Raw genomic sequence first — 19,809 nt, 5'->3', positions numbered from 1 at the left:
TTAGTAACTTGTCACACATCGTTTTAGAAGCATCCCTTGGGATCTGCAAAACTGAGGTTTGCAGCCACTGCTTTAGCCAGCCCCGTTGTTCCCATATGACTGGGAGGTTCTGGCACAGAGTCTCACCAGTCCAAGTGCCTTCATCCCTCAGCTTCCTTGGCTTTCTGGGAACCAAGCTGTACCATGAGCACAGCCCTAGTAATACCTGGGAATGGTTCAGTTTCTCTTGCCACAGACAGGGCAACCCAGGGAGTGCAGACATGGCACAAGTTTATTCAAGCAGCTTCTTTTCACAGTGTAAAGGTTGCAGTATAACAGAAGATACACTGCAAAACATCCAGGTTATGTTTCTAGTCTTAACTGTCAGCCTTCTCTGGTCTCTGCAGGAGGAAAATTAAATAAATAAATAAATAAATAAAGCCGTTTTCCCCCCTTGTAAGAGTTCTGCTGTTCTCATCAAATATGTTTTCCTTCATTCAGGCAAACCACATTGCCTCTTCTAGTCTTTACTCCACCGCCTCCTCCTTCCCCGAGGCTTCTGTTCTTCTGTGTTACCTGTATGGATTTCTGACATCCAGCCTCTAGTTCCAGGTTGACTTCACCATTCATTCTTCTCCTGGAGCAAGCGCACAGCCAACCTTAGAGGTGAAAGGATCTGGATCAGTAATACACTCAGTCTCCCTAAGAGCAAATAAAATGTGACCAAGGTTGGGGTGATGCTGGCACACATGCTGCGAGCACAGGCAGAGCCTGCAGCACTTGGGCACAGCCAGATATTGCAGTCTACTCTGAGGATAACCTAAACTCAGATATATATCATAACATATTTCATGTTAAGTGAGCAAAGGCACTGAGACAAGAAGCTCATACTGGGACAGTTGCAGATGAAAGCAGCTACAACTGCTACCCAGCTTTGTTCGAAGGGCAGTGGGAAGCAAAAATAAGGACAATCAGGATGTGAGGGAAAGAGACATTATCATGGTTTTTGTCTGTTGCAGAAAGACTGAATTTCTATGTTACTGAGGACAAAAAAAGATATTTCTCAAGAAAAAGATGTAGTGATTTTTTTTAATTTTTTTTTTAGTTAAATAGGTAGCACCAGAAAGGGTTCTTCTCTTTGATCCCCTGATAATGCTTTGTTCACTGTTGGTATAGTAACAATCATTAGTGAGTATATATGGATCAAAGACTTGAAAACTGGAGAGCGAGAATGGAAGTTAATACTTCTGATATCTGTGTGGAAAGGCTGCTGCTGCCAGCTCACATCTTCTGTTTCAGTCCTCTTTGCTTCTTGAGTTCCTTCCTATGTGCTTCAAGAGCAGAAGAATCGTCCTAGTGCTATGAGAAGGGGTATTGAATTTTGCAAGTGGGTCCCATTTTCTTCAGTCCCCTGGTGCAGCAAGTTGGAAATGATGCATCAGTTTGTAAATTGATTTCTTTAATCTTGTGTTTCAATCAACACAGTAAGAAAATACAAGTAGTCTTGAACCTATATATCTGCTTTGTGATAACACTTGATATATTGACTCTCTCTAACTCCTCTTCAGTTCCTGGCAGGCCTTTGTATTGCTAAAATTGTAGTGGCTTCCTGAAATTTTCTGAGCAGAAGCAGAAAAACATTTCAGGTAGTTAGAGAGCAGTTGGAGCATGCATGAGATGGATTATCACCTTTAAATTTCTACCTCCCAAACTAAGTGAAGCGTCACTGTGCATCATTGTATGCTGTTGAAGACCAGTTCTTCATCTGGGAGAGAACTCGAGTTAACCCACTGAACAAGTTGATTTTCATCACTTCCACGGTTCCCACCTGCTGAACACAGAATCTCACTCCATTTTCTTTGTTTGTTTGATCTTATGTTAAATATGAACCAAAGTCTTTGTGCATTTCTGTGGGTGAAAGAACCCTGTTATGAACTAGATACCATTGTATTAATGTATTTTCCTTATCCTAGAAGCTCTGAAGCCTGTATTCCATTTTACACATGCTCTCAGGCTATTAAAGGTGCAAAGTCATTGTCAGACTTTGTAACACTCCTGATGAAGTGAAAGTCATTATAAGATAATGGGATTTGGAAAAGTGCTAGGCAGAGTGGGCTGTTATGCTGCACCCACCAGCTCATACATCTCATATTTCTAAACTTAGGACTGAGACCTCAGAAGAGTTCAGTTGTGGGAGGATAGATAGGGACTCAGGCAGAAAGACTACATCCCTGATTTCCAGCAGTAGAATAGCAGGAGCACTGGGCCTCTGCCTTCCCTGGGCAGCCTCCTTCTCCTATTTACTTATTGCTTGTGTCATGTACTCATTGCTGGAAAAAAATAACACAAAACCCAGCAATCTGATAAGACAGGCAGTGCTAATTCACCAGAATGAAGGGTGGAGTGTCCCAGTGTTTTATTTAACCAGGGAAGAGCATGTTCCCAGCACATGTCCAGCATTCATCTGTGGGAAATTGCGCAAAGCTGCCCAGAGACACAGCTTGCTTTCTGTAATTTGCACCCATTTAAACATCTTCATTGATAAGGGAGGGCTTGCAATGAAGTGGGATGGGGAAAGTCTAACTGTCATATAGCTTTGCTGTAGACTGTGTGTGGTACAGAGCTTTACTGTGTGGTTAATGGACATTTAATTGTTTCAGGCTCGTCGTTCCCAATAAAGGCTATTCATCATTAGACCAGAGTCCAGATGAAAAGCCACTGGTAGCCCTGGATACAGACAGGTATGCAAAGTGCTAAGAAGACGCTATACATTATGGAGCTAGAAAGTTTTCGTGCCAGAGTGCAGAACTGAAGGTAACTCCTGCAGAAACTGCTTTTGTGCACCACTCATTTTCTTCCTTGCTGTGCCCTCTGGCATATGCCATACCTCGTCTGTATGTGTAAACAAGTAGGAAGAGATGTGAGTAAGGAGCACTGTGATGGAAACATACGAGGGTCACAGGTGAAAGTTGCTTTCCAGGCCCCCTTGAGGTAACTTCTCTGTGCCTCAAGGACAGTTTCACGTGAGACAGATAGGTCTAACCAGGGAATACAGGTCTCTTTAAATGTTCCCTTCTTTGCTCTGTCTCGTCCTTCCCTGCAGTGATGATGACTTTGACATGTCCAGATATTCCTCCTCGGGATACTCATCAGCTGAGGTGAGTTACACTCTCCTATGTGTCCTTGCCATGAATGGTAATAGTAGAGCATCCAGAAACATCTTAAAGTGGCCTCGTACTGCCAGAAATGGCTACACAACAGTTTACTAGCAGTTGTAGACTGTGAGTCTGGAAGGGACCATTGCAGAAATTGTGTCATGTTTCTTTTTTCCCTGGTGATCCAGTTGGCTCCATCCCCACACTTCTGTGGCACAGAGATCTGCCTTTTGGCTGTTTTCACAGCTACCTTTGGCTTCACTCAGGCTTTTCCCAGTTCTGCGGTGTTGGCCCATGTGGTACAGAAGCATCAACTTGGCTGTCGTGCCAGCTTAGAAGCCATATGCTTGCTAAGGATACAAATAAAGGTTCTGAGGGTGTGCTGTGATTTCCAGTTCTTGGGGCAGTCAAGGTGTGTTCATCCAGAGCAGAGACCAGATCAAATTATCTGGGCCAGCTGTGGGCCCTGATAAAGTGGTGTTCACCCAGATCTGGTTAGACAGCTCTTGAAACTGAGATTACAAAGAGGCAAAAGGGTTTACCACTTTTCAAGTGCTATAGGGTGCCCCAGTCTGTGAGACGGGTGCCTCACTGTCAGTTGGTTTATTAATATTATTATTACGTCAGTTTAAATCAAGGTTTGTCTTCATTAAAAGATTATCCCACAATATAATAGTTTATCGACCTCTGGATTATCTCAGTCTAGACATAGATATTCCTATTCTGGAAGAAGCTAGAATAGAGAAGGCAGTCTTCACCTGTGGTCAAAAACTGGGATTCTTTCATTGATGGCTCAGCTGCTAATGATGGGGGAGTGCATTCCAGAATAAGGGACCTCCTTCATCTTCACCTTTTGACCATCAGAAGTCTCAAGTGTTTGACTGTTTGTCCCTTTGTCTGTAGCAGATCAACCAAGACTTGAACATCCAGCTGCTAAAGGATGGGTACCGGTTAGATGAGATCCCAGATGACGAGGACCTCGACCTAATCCCCCCTAAATCGGTCAACCCTACCTGCATGTGTTGCCAAGCCACCTCCTCCACCGCCTGTCACATCCAGTAGTGAGGCCGGCAGGCTGTGATCAATGCTTTCCACTATAACTGTAAAACTTAACAGCCATTGCTTCCTCCTATGGTAGGACGTGCACCTCTTTGTGTTCATGGAGCCAGGAGAAACCAAAAAATGCATTTTATGATTGATTGATAAGTTATTTTAAATTATAGTTAAACAAAAGTTGCTCAAAGCGCCAGGCAGTGCCTGGCAAAACTGACTGGTCTGGAGAGTGAATGCAGAGTTGTCCAGAGATGCCTCCTTGGTTTGTGTAGGCACTGGGGATGTTTTGTAAGGTGTCTGTTACAGAATGGGAAGGGTCAGATGGGGATGCAGGTAATTGCCCCACCAAAAATAATCCATCTGCAAGATCAGGGGTGAGTCTGAGGAGCCAGGAGGTTTAACCTGTGAGAGGATGTTGGGTTTTAATCCATTCACTAACCTTGTTTCACTTGCAATGATACTGGGGCGCAGGAATGAGCAGAGCATCCTTTCTCATGGCAAGGCTAGCCAGGACTAGCATGGCACAATTTGTTCACTTGTAAAGAGGACAAATAGGTAGCATTTCACTGTGAGTCAGTACTAACGGTCGTGTCACATATCCAGTGCAATCTGCCCTTAGCTTCACATCAAATTATCACCAAACACATCCAATTTGATTTGCAATCCATTGAGGAATCAGTCCTTGCCTAAGAACACCGTACTCCTGAGTTCAGTCCAGTCACATATACTGACTCCGGCCTTTATTTAATTCCCATGAGACCCATCTGTTTCCAAAAATCTTAAACTTTGTTCAACTAAGAAAAAGTGAGTCCTACATGAGACAGGTCTGGAGCCATACAGCCTGAAGGTCAGTGCTGGAAAAGCTACTTAAAGAAAGCACGCTTTTACAGTACTCATCTATTGATATTCTCTTGACACTGCACCTCTTGGTGCCTGTGGGAGAGATTTGTTAAGGCTGAAGGCATCTGTGTGCTGGCATCAGACTTTAGGGGAGTTTTCAGCAACAGCAGGATTATAAGCAGCTTCAGCTGAAAAAAAAAACCATGAGAGGAAACTACTGTTTATCCATTTCTGCCCACTTGTGAGCCATGCTTGCTCTGTATTAAAGCTGTCCCATATCAGGAGCAATTGTGTTTACTTATTGCTGGAATCGTCAGGAGAGCTAGCATTACATCTGCTGGACTGGATTGCCAGTTCACCAGCAGATTGTTTTGAATGCAGCATAATTTCTGGAATTAGGAAATACATCCTCTCCTGGCTGGTCTTACATCGCTGGCTTCAGCATGTGTGGGGCTCAGGCAATGGATGGGCTGGTATTCTTCTCCGTGTTGAAATCTTTTGCCACAACTGTGTGTTTTTCTGTCCTGCCAGGAGGAAGGACTGCCTGCCGTGGGTATCACTTGCTTTATTGCCTGGGGAAGGGAAAAAGCAAAGGCAGTTCTGAGCTTCCCATCAGAATTCCTGAGTCACAAGGCAGAGCCTGAGCTCCATCCCTGCAGACAGATCCCGCATCTGAAATCTGCATGAAGTGAGCTGAGTAAGAAATCCTTTTCATGGTTAGGAGAAGATTTATTTGACATCCTGTGGTTTCAGTCTGTGCAGCGTGAAGCACAACACCATCCACCGTGTGAGCAAAAGAGCAGGCACAAATGATTTCTGGGCTCTGTTGTTCACTAGCTGATATGGAAAATTGTTAGCTATGTTTGGCCCCCCATCCCTTAAATAGCACGCTGCCACCCTGGCTCCAGAACACAGAAAGAGGACTGAGTGGTGCTGTTTACCAAGCATCCCTGCCTCCTCATGCAGAAGTGCTGGTTAACTTCCCAGCTCCTCTAGGAAGGGTGTTCCTCAAGTGAATTCCTCTCCCTTTCACACCACTTGGTAATGCTGGGGGGATACATAATAGGTTAGGATGAAGTTAACAAGTTGTCTGGAGTTGGAGGGAGAGCTCTAACAACACTGTGTAGAGACAAAAGATAAAAGAGAAAAAACATTCCTTAAGGAGTCTTTTTAATGGGGATCGTAGTCAAAATCTAACAGAAACACCATGGTCAAACCAGACCCTGTAGGACATGACCCAGTCTGTTGAAATCATCACTCCTCTCAAGAGGGACTCTGCAGTCCAGCATTGGTACCATGCAGCATTTTACATCGCATTTATCCTTCTAGGTCAGTCTCTGTGCCTTCCAGCCGGGCTGCACACACTGCGCCTTTCCCACAGCCCTTGCTCAGGAGCATTTCGGTGTGCCTGCTAGAGCAACAAGCCATCTGTTTACATGGGTCAGCCATGGAGGGCTGCAGGTCCCACAGGTCTGTGTCATGCTGCCATCGTGTTTGGCCTAAGACAGAATGAGGCTTGCTGACACTGTGTCTCCCAGGATTAACACCTCCCCTCCAAAGGACAGACCTTCCCTGATAACCCCATGGCACCATGACCAAGTCCTTTTATTGCCCCTATTGCTGGTTTTTGCCTGCCATGTGCCCTGAGGCATTCCTCAACCCTGCACCTGCCCTCAGCCCTTTGCATTGTGTAATGTGCATCTACTTCTTGCACAACCCTTTAGGGAGGGAGGGAGGGAGATGAATTTAAATGTTACAGCCAGTGCTTTCACCAAATACAGACCAAAGCACAGGCCAAGTGTTTTTCCGTGCACACACAGAAGGAGTTGGTTGCACAAATAGCTGTTTTGGCATGACAGTACAGGACCATAAAATGGCAATTTTTTGGCTTCTCCTCTCTATGCTTTGTGTTCGTATATTTTATCAGGGGGATAAAGTAGAAAGGGTGGGGAAAAGTAGTTACCTGTGTAGGGTCGTTACCAGGAAGGCTGAATGGATTAAGGCAACGCACATGTGGCTATCATAGGAAACTGAACACTAACCCTTCTGAACCACAGCCCCTTAAGCAGGTTACAACCATGTGGCATGTTTGTTGGCTCATTATGGAATGTGGTGGACAGCCTGTCAGTCTGTATTAATGGCAGATAAGGCTGGCTCTCCCTGTCTGGTCTCATGTTCAGACGTTTGCTTCTGCCAGAAGGTTTTCTTTGTGCCCTCAGTGCAGGTTATGCTGTAGTGACTTTGTGGGAAGGTGTACAGGTACATGGCCATTCTGGCACTGCTCTCCTTAGACCAGTCTTTGCCACCATGGCCTGGAAAAACAAAGAGTATAAGCCCTGACTCTGTCATAGTATTATAAAGCCCTAGAATCTGCAGAGCTGCTAGGCATTCTCCTAAATGCAGGTTGCATGCAAAAAAGCAAATTATTCTGTATTCCAGTCTTTGCACCAAACCATATGGTCTTCTCAGGCCCCATTTTCAGGCCAAAGTTGTACAGAATACCAAGGAGAGGAGCACAATAAAGACGTTGCTGTCCATCTAAATTACCATGCAAATAGGATTTAAGGATATTGATCTGGTGTCTTCACAAAGGAACTTGCATTTGATTCCTCCTAAAGCCAGACTGGCTTTTTGTTAGGATTTTATGTAATTTCAGTCACCAAATTGCTCAAGTTTAAGCAAAGTTCCTTTTATCACATGATAATTTTGCTCTTTAATGTAAGCTGGCTTTGAACTCCAGTGTCTCAGCACTTAACTCTTGTCCACGAACTCCCTATTTCCAGATGTCTGTGTGAGGAAGGTCTTTAGATAGCATGGTTTAGTCATAGTGGTTGTAAATAAACTTTGGCTGAAAGGAGGCTGATGTTCAAGCAATCATCTTTAAGGTTTGCTTGATGTCCTACTGGACATATCTTGAATCCAACCCTTGGAAGAGCCACTGGATCATATCTGATGTTGCTACACGTCTACCCCCAACATGTATGCTTGGTCGCTGGGTCTGCTATGCTGTTCTGGATGTCTTGCCTGCAGATGCCTTGTGACTGCAAAAGCAGGTGACCAAGCCTGCTGCATGAACTTACAAAGGGACTTCAGGATGCTCACACATGGACAGGATGGACTCAGCTGCTTCTGGTTTGTCTCTCCAGCTCCTTTCCCAAAAGGAAGCACCCACTCAGCTCAGCTGCCTGCTGGCTGGCACATTGATCCATGATACTGAGCAGCATCGTTTCCTCTCCATGCAGAGTCTGTCCTCAGGCTGGCCTGCAAGATGTACAACAGCAGGCAGGAGGCTTGAAAAGTACAGCTCCCTGTGTGTGACTCAACAGAAACATGAAGATGCTTTTGAAGAAAGGAAGGACCCAGCTGGGCACCAGATGGAACAACAGGAAAGGGAAAACAAGCAGTAACTAGAAAGGTTGCCAAGTGCTGTCTTGGCCTAGGGCAGATCCCAGTTGTCCCAGTTAATCTATGTCAGTGCAGTGGTGAAACCAGCAGGGAGCAAAGCTCACTTTCAGATGCACACACCAGAAACACCGTGTCCCCGAGCCAGCACTGCAGCCAAATACAACTGTGGAGAATCTGATGGACTGTTAGAGCACGGGAATGAGATCTGGAGTCCCTTGCTGCTGTTGGCACATGGTAAACATTTGCTCTAACCTCAGGCAAGTCACATACCCTCTTGATGTCCATTCCCTTCTGCAGCACAGAAAGGAATGGGCAGGAAACCTGCCTTTTGAAGGTGCTACCACCACCCTGCATGGATGTTGCCAAATGTGTGACGGGAACCACTGATAGGGTAGCTGTGCCAGCAAGATGTAAAAAGCATGCTATAGACATTTTATGGATATTTTCAAAGCACTAATTTGCTTTCCTCCTATTTACCAGCTTCTGGTGTTGCTTGCATGTGACAGGGTAGAGGTTAGTAGGGAGATTAAATATTTGGCATCATGTGTTTCCCAGTTATGTGGCAGCTGGCTCTTGCACAACTGGCTTCTCAATCTGCATGATGCCACAGGGAGCATGTAAGAAGATTTGGTGTCCCAACAGCTCCATCCCCTGCTAGTAGAATTAAGGAATTCAGGAGAACAACTGGGACAGAGAGTGCTTATGAGAGGGAAGAGAGCATTGAAGGGCTCAGTTGGCAGTTTAACACTGTGTGAGGATGTAGACTGGCAGTTTTGCTTACACTCCCCCTTCACTTTTCATTCTCCTTTTAGGGTCACATAGGCTCACATCTACATTGATGAGCAGCAGCATAGGGTAATCCGGGCTAGGTTGAGTATAAGAGGAAGGCATGGAAAGGTCTTGATTTTGAGGTGCGTTTTTACCTCTAGGAGAACACTGCGTCCTTGTCACTTCCTTTCACAGCTCTCCTGTGAGAGGACTTGCTCCAAACCTTGAACATCTCACTAGACAAAGCCACATCTGTTACAGAGCACACGAGCCCTGAAGCAGAAGGACCAGGAATTTAGCATAGAGGAACTGGTTGTGACCTGGAATTACCTACAGAAGATTAGTGCAGGTTTCTCACAGGTGCTGGCATCCATATTTCAGCTCCCTGTATTTTGCAGCTGAGCTGAGGCATTGCTTCCAAAAATCTACAGCTACATCCCCTCTTTAGCCTGCCTTGACGTTGGTGGCAATATCAGGACCACAGCAGCTAAATGGTGACTGAGCAGTGCTTTGACAGCTTGCTGGGGAGGCAAAAGCCAGGGACTAATTGAGATTACATGGAGCAGAGCATCATGGGCCATGCAGACACTGGCAGGAGTGGTTGCAGCTTTTCTGATTGTGCCTGGTCTATGCAGCCATTTCTATAGTAAAAGATAGTTATACAGGTGGTGGTGGGACTGCATCAGGGAGTGGAAAGTACAAAAGAAGACTCATTATGTCACTGGAAACCAGCACAGTAGGCACCAGGAAAAGAAAAGGCCAACAAAATGCCATGCTGAGGTAAGTCCTGTTACTTGCTGAGATGTTTGCCCTCCTGGAGCAGCATTCCCATGCTCATTGCCTGTCCAGCTCCCCCAGGTGAGCTCGTTGGAAAGCACTGCTCTCCACCCAGGTTGCCTTCTTGCTTCTGCACCCCAAAAAATATTGTGAGTCCATTTGTTACCCACCTTCCTCAAGCCTGCATGATTTGGGGGACGCAAAGATGTAATACAGACGCATGGAGAGGGCTGGAACACTTGGACAACCTCTTCACAACAGTCTTTATGGGTTTTATGATCTTCACCTCCATCCCCAACTCACAGACTTCTTGCTCAGTTTTTCACATGGAAAACCTGCAGTAGCAGCTGTGTTCATCTTGTAGCTGAGACAAACCCAAACATCAGACCAGTGGGAGATCCAACAAGTGTGATGGTGGGTGAGCCAGGGAGCAAGCTGGGATTTTCTCTTTACCCTCCTGAAGGCTGTGGAGCTGAGGGTTCACCAGGCCCATGTGAAGACTTGGTGTGATCCAGCAAGCTGAGCCAGCCGCCTTCACCCTCGACATTTCGGAGATGCAGAAGGTCTGGGACCCACAAACCACGTCCCAGTACTGACAGTGCATGTGCTGTCATGGTGTAGGCAGCAGACCTGCAGCAGAGGCACAGGAGGGATGCCTGCGGGCTGTGCTGAGGCCCACAGGATGCTGTAAGGCATGCTGGTAGGGCTGTTGTTCTTTAGGGAGAAAGACTCTTGCAGAGGATGAAGTCTTTGCAGAGGAGTAAGTTCAGAAGGTTGCTTTTTTTCCCCTCCCTTTTTGCACATTTTTAAACCATTTTTACTCCTTCCACAGAGGTTATTGAACCTTCAGTTTAATAAGGGAAACGAGCCACCATTAAAAAGCTTTCTGAAGGGTCTGAAAGCAGGTGCTGCTTGCATGCAGAGCTGGTCTGTGCTGAACATGCAGCTTCCAGACCTCACTCTACATCCTGTAGCTGAGTCACCACGTGTGCTGTGCAGGGTTGGGGTAGGAGAGTCAGTGCTGGCCATCATGCCAACCAGCCACAGCTTCCCAAACTGAAGAAGAATCAAACCAAGAAGTGGAGGAAGGAGCAGCAATGGTAGGATAGCTAGTTGTCACAGGTAATCTTTGGTATCCGTGTCCAGTGGTTAGTCCTAGAATTGCAAGCCTTGTTATATTGCACATGTCCTTCCCATCTCTTTTCTCAAAGCAGTCATTGCCTTTCCTCCTCCCTGCCACATGCACTAGTGATGAGCATCAGAGGCAGTTGCACCAAAGTGACTCAGTCCAGTTCTGCATCCCCCTCTCCCATTCAAACCCAAGGCAGCCTCAAGTAGTTGTTGGCCATCATCTAGTAACTCCGCTTGGGTTTCTTTCCTTGTGTACCATAGCTTCATGCACACCCTAGCAGGGCAGTACAGGAGGCTCTGACCATGTCCCAAGAAGCTTCCTTGCCCCCTGACAGCACCTTGCAGACATGCACCTTACTGGGAATGTACTGGGTCGATGCTGATGAGATCTTGCACTGCTCATCTCGTGTAGGTGGCAGCTGATGGGGATCCGCTGGGGGAAGCTGGCAGAAAGTGGCTGCTGTCCTTTTTCTTTTCTTTCCTGAAGAAGAGGGGGATTTTTCTGGCATTGTGATTATAGTCCACCTTTCAGTGGCCAAGTTCAGGGCTGCATTAATAATCGGGGATCATTGGCTGTCCAGGCAGGTATGGAGCTTCACACCAACATTAACGGCAAATGTTGCGGCTGTATCCAGAACCTGGATACAGGCAGGGTTTCTCCCATGCTGGCAAAGCACTTTCAGGAGGCTCCAGACAGACATTTATGGGAGGCAGGGAAACTGCACTCCAAGTCCGGATCAGAACTGTACTTCCATTTCATGTCCTCAGCTTGGGAAGAACTCAACCCAAGCAAATGCTTCGCAGGTCTCCTTTCCCTGTGCAGTGCCCAGGGTAGGGGGTGATGGGATGCATTTCGGGATCACCAAAGGAGAGATCCTTTTTGGATGTGTGGAATGGAAATATCTTTCAGGAGGAGAAACCTTCTGACCTTTGCGTTAGAATCAAGAGCAGGAGATGGATTTCCGGCTGTCGTTGCATATAGTGAAACATAGCTGAAACAGCCAAATGCAGAGTAGAGTTAAATGTAGGGTTTGACCTGAATAACCTTTTAATTAGGAAGATAAATTTGTTGTAGCTTGACCTTAGTCTGTGTTAGGAACCTGCTAATCATTTGACATGCAGAGCGTATTAATGCTGCACTTAACTTGGCCATTGGTTTTATTAGCTGGCTTGGGGAGATTTTTTGCTCCGCAAGCATCAGTCTGCATCTTGTAAGGTTTTCTTTTCTCTCTTTCTTTCTCATTCAGAACATGTAGCACACTGTTGTACTTCTGTTCCTGTCTGCGTAGAGTATTGCCTTAAACAGATCATTTGTGTTGTGGTTTGTTTGGGGTTTTCTTTTTTTCTACCATCAGTTTTATGCATTAATTTATTTTAAAAAAATGTGGGTTGGTTTTGGTTTTTTTTTTCCCAAAATCATGAAACATGTATAATATTTTTTTTAACATTTCCATTGCAGTATTTATCATTGTTACTGGTTGTGTGTAGTGTAACAGAATTAATGATATTAAAAAGCATACATATGAAAACCAGCCTGCCAGCCTTTCTCATTGGAGTGAACCGAGGTTAGATGATACGAACTGCACCATCTCCCTTGACCCCCGGCAGTCATGGATACTGAAATCAGGGGGTGCCAGCCCTCATGCTTGTGTGTCTGGGCTATGACAGAAGTAGAAGTGCTGTATCTGTATGATATCAATGGGTGAAATAACCTTTTCTCCAGCATTGAAGCCATTTTGGCCCCTCAAAGCCATTGGCACAAGAGCCAAGCACTGAATGTGAAAAGTCCAACACCTGGAAACCGCAGAAGACAGCCATAAGGGAGGCAGTGGCGCATGCTGGCAGCCGGTGCAGTGCAGGATTAATCCCTCCTCAACAGGGAGGCTCAGAGTCCACATCTCTGCAGAGTGGCGCTGCCCAGATAATAGAATCATAGACTTACAGAATGGTTTGGGTTGGAAAGGACCTTAAGATCATCTACTTCCAACCCCCTGCCATGGGCAGGGACACCTCACACTAGACCATATGTCATGGTTTAAGCCCACTCAGAACCACGCAGTTGCTCACTCCCCCCCACGACCACCCCTTCTTCCTTTCCCTGCTCCTGGAGGGATGGGGAGGAGAATGTAACTCCCACGGGTTGAGATGAGAACAGTCCAGTAACTCAGGTATAACACAAGCCACTGCTGCTACCACCGATAATAATCATGATAAATAACAAGGGGAGAGAATACAACCGCTCACCACCCGCCAGCCAATACCCAGCCCGACTGAGCAGTGATCTGGCTCTTCCAGTTAACTGCCCCCAGTTTGTATACTGGGCATGACGTGCTGTGGTATGGAATACCTCTTTGGCTAGTTTGGGTCAGGTGTCCTGTCTCTGCTTCCTCCCCGCTTCCCCTCTTCCCTGGCAAAGCATGAGACTCAGAAAGTCCTTGATCACAGTAAACACAACTTAGCAACAACTAAAACCATCGGTGTTATCAGCATTGTTCTCAGGCTGAAAGTCAAAATCACAGCACAGCACCAGCTACTAAGAAGGAAAAAGATGACTGCTACTGCTGAACCCAGGACAGTATCCAGGCTGCCCAGCTCTACCAGCAAACAGAGCAGGGCTCTGCAGCCCTTCCAGGGGGTAAAGGGGTAGGCATTCAGCCTGCCAAGATGGACATGGGTCTTCACTGGTCATATCCAAGGACATGCAGCAGAAGGCCCAGAGGCATGAGTAGAGCAGGGCTCTGAGTTGGCATTGTGTGACAAGCCAGGTTTCTACAAGGGGTTCTGCTCCACTCCCTAGCGCAGGGAAAAGCAAACCCACTTCATGCAAATCCCTCCCTGGCATAACCCAGCTGCCTCTCCGCAGCTGAGGTGGATGAGGATCACTCACTGCCCGCAGAACCCATCACTTGGGACACAATAGCAAACAAACCACACGGGATCACCTGAATCCAGCTTTTTAATTAAAAAGGAGAGATGGAGCAGGCAATAATTCTCCTCTCTCCAAGAGCCATGGGTACCACTGTGCCTGGTGATGTGTGCTGGCATTGGTGTGGTGCTGTGTGCATGGAGCTGGGTTGCTGCAGAATTTCCAAGGAAATATGGGAGAGAGGGGCTGGAAAGGCCGAAATCACTGCTTGTGCACCTCCCAAAATAAAATTATCTTGACTAGGACCAGCTGAAACAGTTTCCTACCATTGTTAAGGTAATTGCCTACAGGAGGGGAGGAAGCAGGGGCCAGAATAAAGCCAGGACGGTGCAGCCTATGCCGAAACCAGAGCATAGTCATAGAACTGACACAGACACCAAATCCCCCTGCTCCTGCATTATGGCGTCACTGATGACACAAGCACCACCTTGGACTGGCAGAGAACCAAGTGCCACCAGCCCTATTCCCTCTCCTGCATTGGCTGCAAGTCCCCAGCCCCGTGCAGTGCAGCACATCCAAGCAGGGCATCCCCTGCACACTCTGGTGCTCCGAGCGCTCCCATCCTGGCAGGCTGCTGCACCATGTTCCTCTTCTCCAAAAAGCACAAGACCCCCGTCAGCACTTACACTGACTCCTACCGCCCGCCGCACTCTGTCAAACACGCCATCTCTGACCGGAGGCTGGTGGAGACCTGGAAAGAAAACAAGTTCTTGACACAGGTAAGTGCTGTGAGAGGAGGAGACCTCAGCATTTCTGCCCCTGTGCAGCTGCGGATGCTCAAGGCCAGGCAGGACAATGGCTCAGGGACTCATGGGGTGCTTTGCTGCATGTGTGTAATGGGGGTGGGAGGGTTGTGCTCCCTCGCTGGGACAGAGTTTGACACCCAGAGACTGCTTGCTGCTAGCTGCTTGTCCCCTGGAGCTGCACCCTGCAGTGGCTTCAGGCTCTTCAGGCTGGCCGTCACCTCTGCAAGCTCTCACAGTGCCCATCAGAGTGAACAGGGGCAGGGTCTGCTGAGGCAGAGAACAGTGAGGCAGTGGCAGGGCTCAGCCCAGGGCTGCTGCTGTGACAGGGTGGCAATGGAGGGGCAGATTGGGTGGCTCCAACACACAGCAAAGGGACAGGGGGAGACCTGAGCACCAAATGACCCCTTCTCAGCGCTGGTCCTGGATGAAGAGGGATTTCTGAGCTGTGGCCTCACTGCAGGGGGTGTCTGTGGGACACGTATCTTTCCCCACCCTTCAGTGCCTGTAATTGTACAGGCTGCGATGAAGAGCACGCTGCAAGCTGGCTCATCCGATGCAGCCTCCTTAGCATGTGCATTACAATAAGGGAGCCAGCAGAGGGCACAGAGAGGGATGTCACCACTGTGCAGGGACAGAAATGGCTCGCTCAAACAGGGCACCCATCTGCCCAGCAAGACCCCAGTCCTCTTGGGCTTGCCAGCTGTAGGACATTGCTTTGGTCCTGTAACTCCCTTCCCAGCCTCTGCTGGCCACATACCAGTCCCAGTGCACCCACACCATGTCCCAGCCCGCAAAGTGGCCGGATGCTTATGGACAGCCTGCGTGCAGGGGGAAAGGAGCCAGTGATGCCAAGCCGTCGAATCATACAATCATAGAATGGTTTGTGTTGGAAAGGACCTAAAGATCATCCAGTTCCAGCCCCCTCCCATGGGCAGGGACACCTCACACTAGACCACGTCCCTCGTTCTGGGGAGGTGGGATCACAGTGCTGCTATGACCCCCGTACCCACCACCGCGAAGGGAGTCTTGGTGCTCGGATCTCCGTGTGCCCTGATGTGTGAAGGCAGACGCTGCCACACGGCCGGGGTGCCTCTCCTTACTTGCCGCTGTCTGCAGGGATTAACGATGCCTCCGGGGCCAAGCCCGACAGTCCAAGCTCCGCCCGATCTGAGGGCAGCTGTGCGGGGGTACTGCAAGAGCACCATGTACCCCGCTGCCTACAGTCCTGGGAACTTCACATCCAAAGGTACTGCCAAGGTCCCAGCTGTGCCCCAGTCACACAGGGCACATCCCCATGGGGTAAGGGGGATGAGGATGTGCACAGGGGCTCTGTTCATTCCCCTTTCTAGATCTCTCATCCCCTCCTGCGGTGATAAAGGGACCCACACTCAGCATCTGCACTTGTGGCTTTGTCCGAGCTTCCTACCCCCATCCCTGTACTGAGACTGTCCCTGTCCCAGCCATGCCCACAAGTCCCCAGGGTTCTCCCTTTATATAGCCCCCAAATATCTCCTGGTGGTAGGTGCTGCCTGGGGGGACCCCATCTTGGTATCCCACAACCCCCAGGGACCAAGGCTGTCCCCAGCACCACTGGACACTGCTGTCACTTTTGCACTGCAGAGAAGTACAGGCCAGTTTTTGCCAGTGAAAACAAATACATGTCCTGGAGAACAAGTCCAAGCACTGCAGCCTGGAGTATGGAATCTTCTTCCCTCTCTCTCCTGCCCAAGGTAGACTCAACCCCTCCTGAGTCCACAAAACTGGAGCCACATCAGGTCTGCTGGACGTCAGGCTCTGCAGCAAAGAGATGCCGATCATGATAAGGCTGTCATTGCTCTTTGCAGGAGACAAGGATGAACACCCGGCTGTACAGCATACCCGTGATGTGCCCCCTGAGACCCACCTGCCTCAATCAGTATGGTAATTACCCTCTCCCTCTCCCTGTACTCCGGCTGTAGCTCTGCCTGTACCATACCAGTGTCCATCCGGCTGACAGGCTGACTGCTGCTTCTACCACTAACCTTCCATCACCGTCCCTCTGCTTCAGAGAATGTGGTGCTTGCTGACACGATGCACAGGGTGCCAGTGTACACCGTGACAGGGAGGATACCCTTCCAGAGCTACTACTTCCCCTGCTCTGGGCGCCACTGCTGCCTGCGAGGGATTGACTGCTACCTTGATGGGACACCTGCCACCAGGAAGAAACTCTTTGCAGTAGAGGAGAGCACAGTACGGTTTGGATGGCTTTGCTTGGGGTGGGATGGGATTGGGATGGCTTGGGGAGGGAGGGGATGGGATGGGATGGCTTGGGATGAGGTATGTTAATAATTAAGGGGGCTGGAGCATCTCCCATATAAAAACAGGCTAGGAAAATTGGGGCTGTTCAGCCTGGAGAAGAGAAGGCTCTGTGGAGGCCTCAGAGCAGCCTTCCAGTATCTGAAGGGGGCCTACAGGGATGCTGGAAGGGGACTCTTCATCAGGGACTGTAGTGATAGGACAGGGGTGATGTGTTCAAACTTAAACAGGGGAAGTTTAGATTGGATGTAAGGAGGAAGTTCTTTACTGTAAGGGTGGTGAGGCCCTGGCACAGGTTGCCCAGAGAAGTGGTGAATGCTCCATCCCTGGCAGTGTTCAAGGCCAGGTTGGACGAGGCCTTGGGTGACATGGTTTAGTGTGAGGTGTCCCTGCCCATGGCAGGGGGGTTGGAACTGGATGATCTTAAGGTCCTTTCCAAACCAAATCACTCTGTGCTTTGGATGGACATGATCTCCCTTGTTCTCGGGGCCACCGCTCTCTCTGTTTCCTCTGTCTCTTTCAGGACCATCCCATGCCACCATCAGAGGCCCAGAGCAATGTTCTATGCCAGTGCTCATTGCCACCAGCCATCCTCGCAGTGCAGGATGCCTAGGTGCGTACAGCTTCAGTGGGGCACTGCTCCATGCTAGTTGCCCTAGGGAAAAGCCTATCATTTGTAACGAATGCCAGCCAGCCACTATCTCTCCCTTCATTAGGGTTTCACACACAAGTACCCAAAGGGTTATCCTGGGGACAATGGTGCAGACTGCAGAGCCTGAGAGGTAGCAGGTCCCACCACAGTGTCCATGCAGGCGGCAATGCAGCCACTGCACTTGATCTCTCACACTGATTGGATGTGAGCAGGGAGGGCAGGACACCCTGGTGCTGGGCTGTGGACTGTATGGCACCCCAAATCTTGCCTGGCTGCACGTAGCTTTGCATCTCCCTGGTTTTGGGACCACATCATTTTTTCTTGCGCCATTCTTGTATTTTCTGTTGTCTTTGTTTGCTCTTTTCATCCAAGAACCTGTTCCCTGCTCATGGTGCTCGTTACATGGTAATCAGCCCTGTCCTTTACCCCCGCGGGTCCAGCAGTACCTTTTAATCCTCTCATGTTTACTTTTAGGATGTCTCCATTGCTGAGGCAGCTATTTCAGCACTGGGAAAGCAGTGAGGGAAGAGGGGAGGCTGTTCAACCATCACTCTGATACTGCATCCATACCCCAGTGGCAAAAATTAGGCATCAGGCTTTGCAGAAATCATGATCGGCTTTGAATTCGTGTGCCCAGAAACTAAAACCAAATGAGAACAAAAAGGAAGCACTGGGTTCCCCAAAGCTGTCCCTCAGCCTGAACCTCAGAGAGGTGTTTCTCAAGGTCTCCTCCACTAAGAGACAGGAAGATTTTCCTTGACTCTATCCCTGGTGGTGCTCAAGGCCAGGCTGGACAGAGCCTTGGGTGACATGGTCTAGTGTGAGGTGTCCCTGTCCATGGCAGGGTGTTGGATGATGTTACAGTCCTTTCCAACCCTAACTATTCCATGATTCTGTGACTGGCATAGCTTCTTTTTTCTTCTTCCTCACTGGAGTTTTTTCCTCCCATGGCTGATAACTTTATAGGTGGGACACAGGCTTCTTCAGAAATACAGCAGGAGTCCAGGGAGCCAGCTACACCATCCACCCTGAGTTTGTGTCCAAGGATCCGTACATTCCTGCCTACTGAAGAGCAAAGATGAGCTTTCATTAAAACTGGCTTGAACAGCAGTTCCCATCAGGCTCTCTCCTACAGGCTGGGCAAGTTCCTGGGAATGGGCGATAAACTTCAGGGAGTGCTTCCACAGCTCTCAGGGGCTGGTACCTGCCACCACCCTCAAACTGGAGACCAAGAAAGCACGCTCTCAGAGCACGGTAACACAGACAGAAATAGCAGCAGTCAGGCACTGACACTTGTGTTTGTCAGCTTTCTGCTTGCTCAGGGCGTGCTTGCTTTTGCCAAGTTATCCAGGAAGATCTGCCATCCGTCTGGGATACTGAGCACAGGCTAAATAAGGAGGGGGATTTGAAAGCAGCACATAATTAATGAAGGCATGAAATGCCCTTCTGTGACTATGATCTGGGAGCCCAGTGTCGACAGGCAATACCACCCAGGGCTTTTCACGTGTGCTGCACAACATACACTCGCAGGCTGCAGTGCCCACGGTAAGGAAGATCCAGCACAGAGCCATCTGGGGCTCCACATTCCTGCTTGGAGCAGGGAAAAACCCTTGAAAACCCCATATTGACCGAAAAACCTCCTGGCACAGCCCCACCATTGCCAAACCCCAAGTGCCCCCAGCACAGCCACAAGGGTAGCCCCATCCCCAAGCTCCTGGGAGCATCCCCAGTGGCTCCAACAAAATAGAAAACAAAATCCTAAAATACTAAAAATCTAAAATACTAAATCCTAAAATCCTAAAATGCTCTCTGAAAACACTGGACTTGTAAACCAAACAGTGAAGACTACACCTCTTCCTATAGTTCCACTAAACAGCTCAGAAAAATAAGAGGACTTAAATCTCTATCCGCAACTCCCAAAGCTGATATTTTGCATTAAACTATTTCCTGTTCCTCCTTCCCTCCCATCCCTAAACTACCCAAATAGCCCCAGGAGATAAACCTGGCACAAACTCCAGCATGACAAACTGAGTTAACAACAGGTCTCACTCTGCCACTAAAAGTATTCCCACTTCACGTGAT

At 48.4% G+C, this 19,809-nt stretch overlaps 2 protein-coding genes and 1 long non-coding RNA gene across 5 annotated transcripts in view; all 3 read left to right on the top strand.

Moving 5' to 3' along the window:
- Positions 1 to 9,178, top strand: part of FAM219A (family with sequence similarity 219 member A) — a 90,323-nt gene extending 81,145 nt beyond the window's left edge. For 2 of the 3 annotated variants that reach the window (XM_062620383.1, XM_062620381.1), the window contains exons 4-6: positions 2,640 to 2,720; positions 3,083 to 3,137; positions 4,038 to 9,178. In XM_062620383.1, the coding sequence (XP_062476367.1) occupies positions 2,640 to 2,720; positions 3,083 to 3,137; positions 4,038 to 4,196 (295 nt within the window). In that variant the 3' untranslated portion in view covers positions 4,197 to 9,178. The remainder of the gene's footprint in view (positions 1 to 2,639; positions 2,721 to 3,082; positions 3,138 to 4,037) is intronic. The other variant, XM_062620382.1, reaches the window with a different exon arrangement.
- A 5,219-nt stretch (positions 9,179 to 14,397) lies between these two features.
- On the top strand, positions 14,398 to 17,137 carry SPMIP6 (sperm microtubule inner protein 6). The gene is made up of 6 exons (XM_062620448.1): positions 14,398 to 14,753; positions 15,897 to 16,026; positions 16,401 to 16,510; positions 16,625 to 16,700; positions 16,828 to 17,009; positions 17,114 to 17,137. The coding sequence occupies exons 1-6, from the start codon at positions 14,616 to 14,618 to the stop codon at positions 17,135 to 17,137; spliced, it is 660 nt and encodes a 219-aa protein (XP_062476432.1). The 5' UTR covers positions 14,398 to 14,615.
- A 458-nt stretch (positions 17,138 to 17,595) lies between these two features.
- LOC134164534 (uncharacterized) lies at positions 17,596 to 18,837 on the top strand. Its single transcript, XR_009965179.1, has 2 exons — positions 17,596 to 17,688; positions 18,694 to 18,837. It is a non-coding gene; the product is annotated as an uncharacterized LOC134164534 (long non-coding RNA).
- Positions 18,838 to 19,809: the final 972 nt, after the last annotated feature.

The sequence above is a fragment of the Pezoporus occidentalis genome, unplaced genomic scaffold (genome assembly GCF_034315485.1).
Source record: "Pezoporus occidentalis ecotype Australia unplaced genomic scaffold, CSIRO_AGI_Poc_V1 ctg220, whole genome shotgun sequence".
Taxonomy (NCBI): domain Eukaryota; kingdom Metazoa; phylum Chordata; class Aves; order Psittaciformes; family Psittacidae; genus Pezoporus; species Pezoporus occidentalis.
The sequence above is the reverse complement of the archived record's forward strand: the minus strand, read 5'-3'. Positions and strand labels throughout refer to the sequence as shown.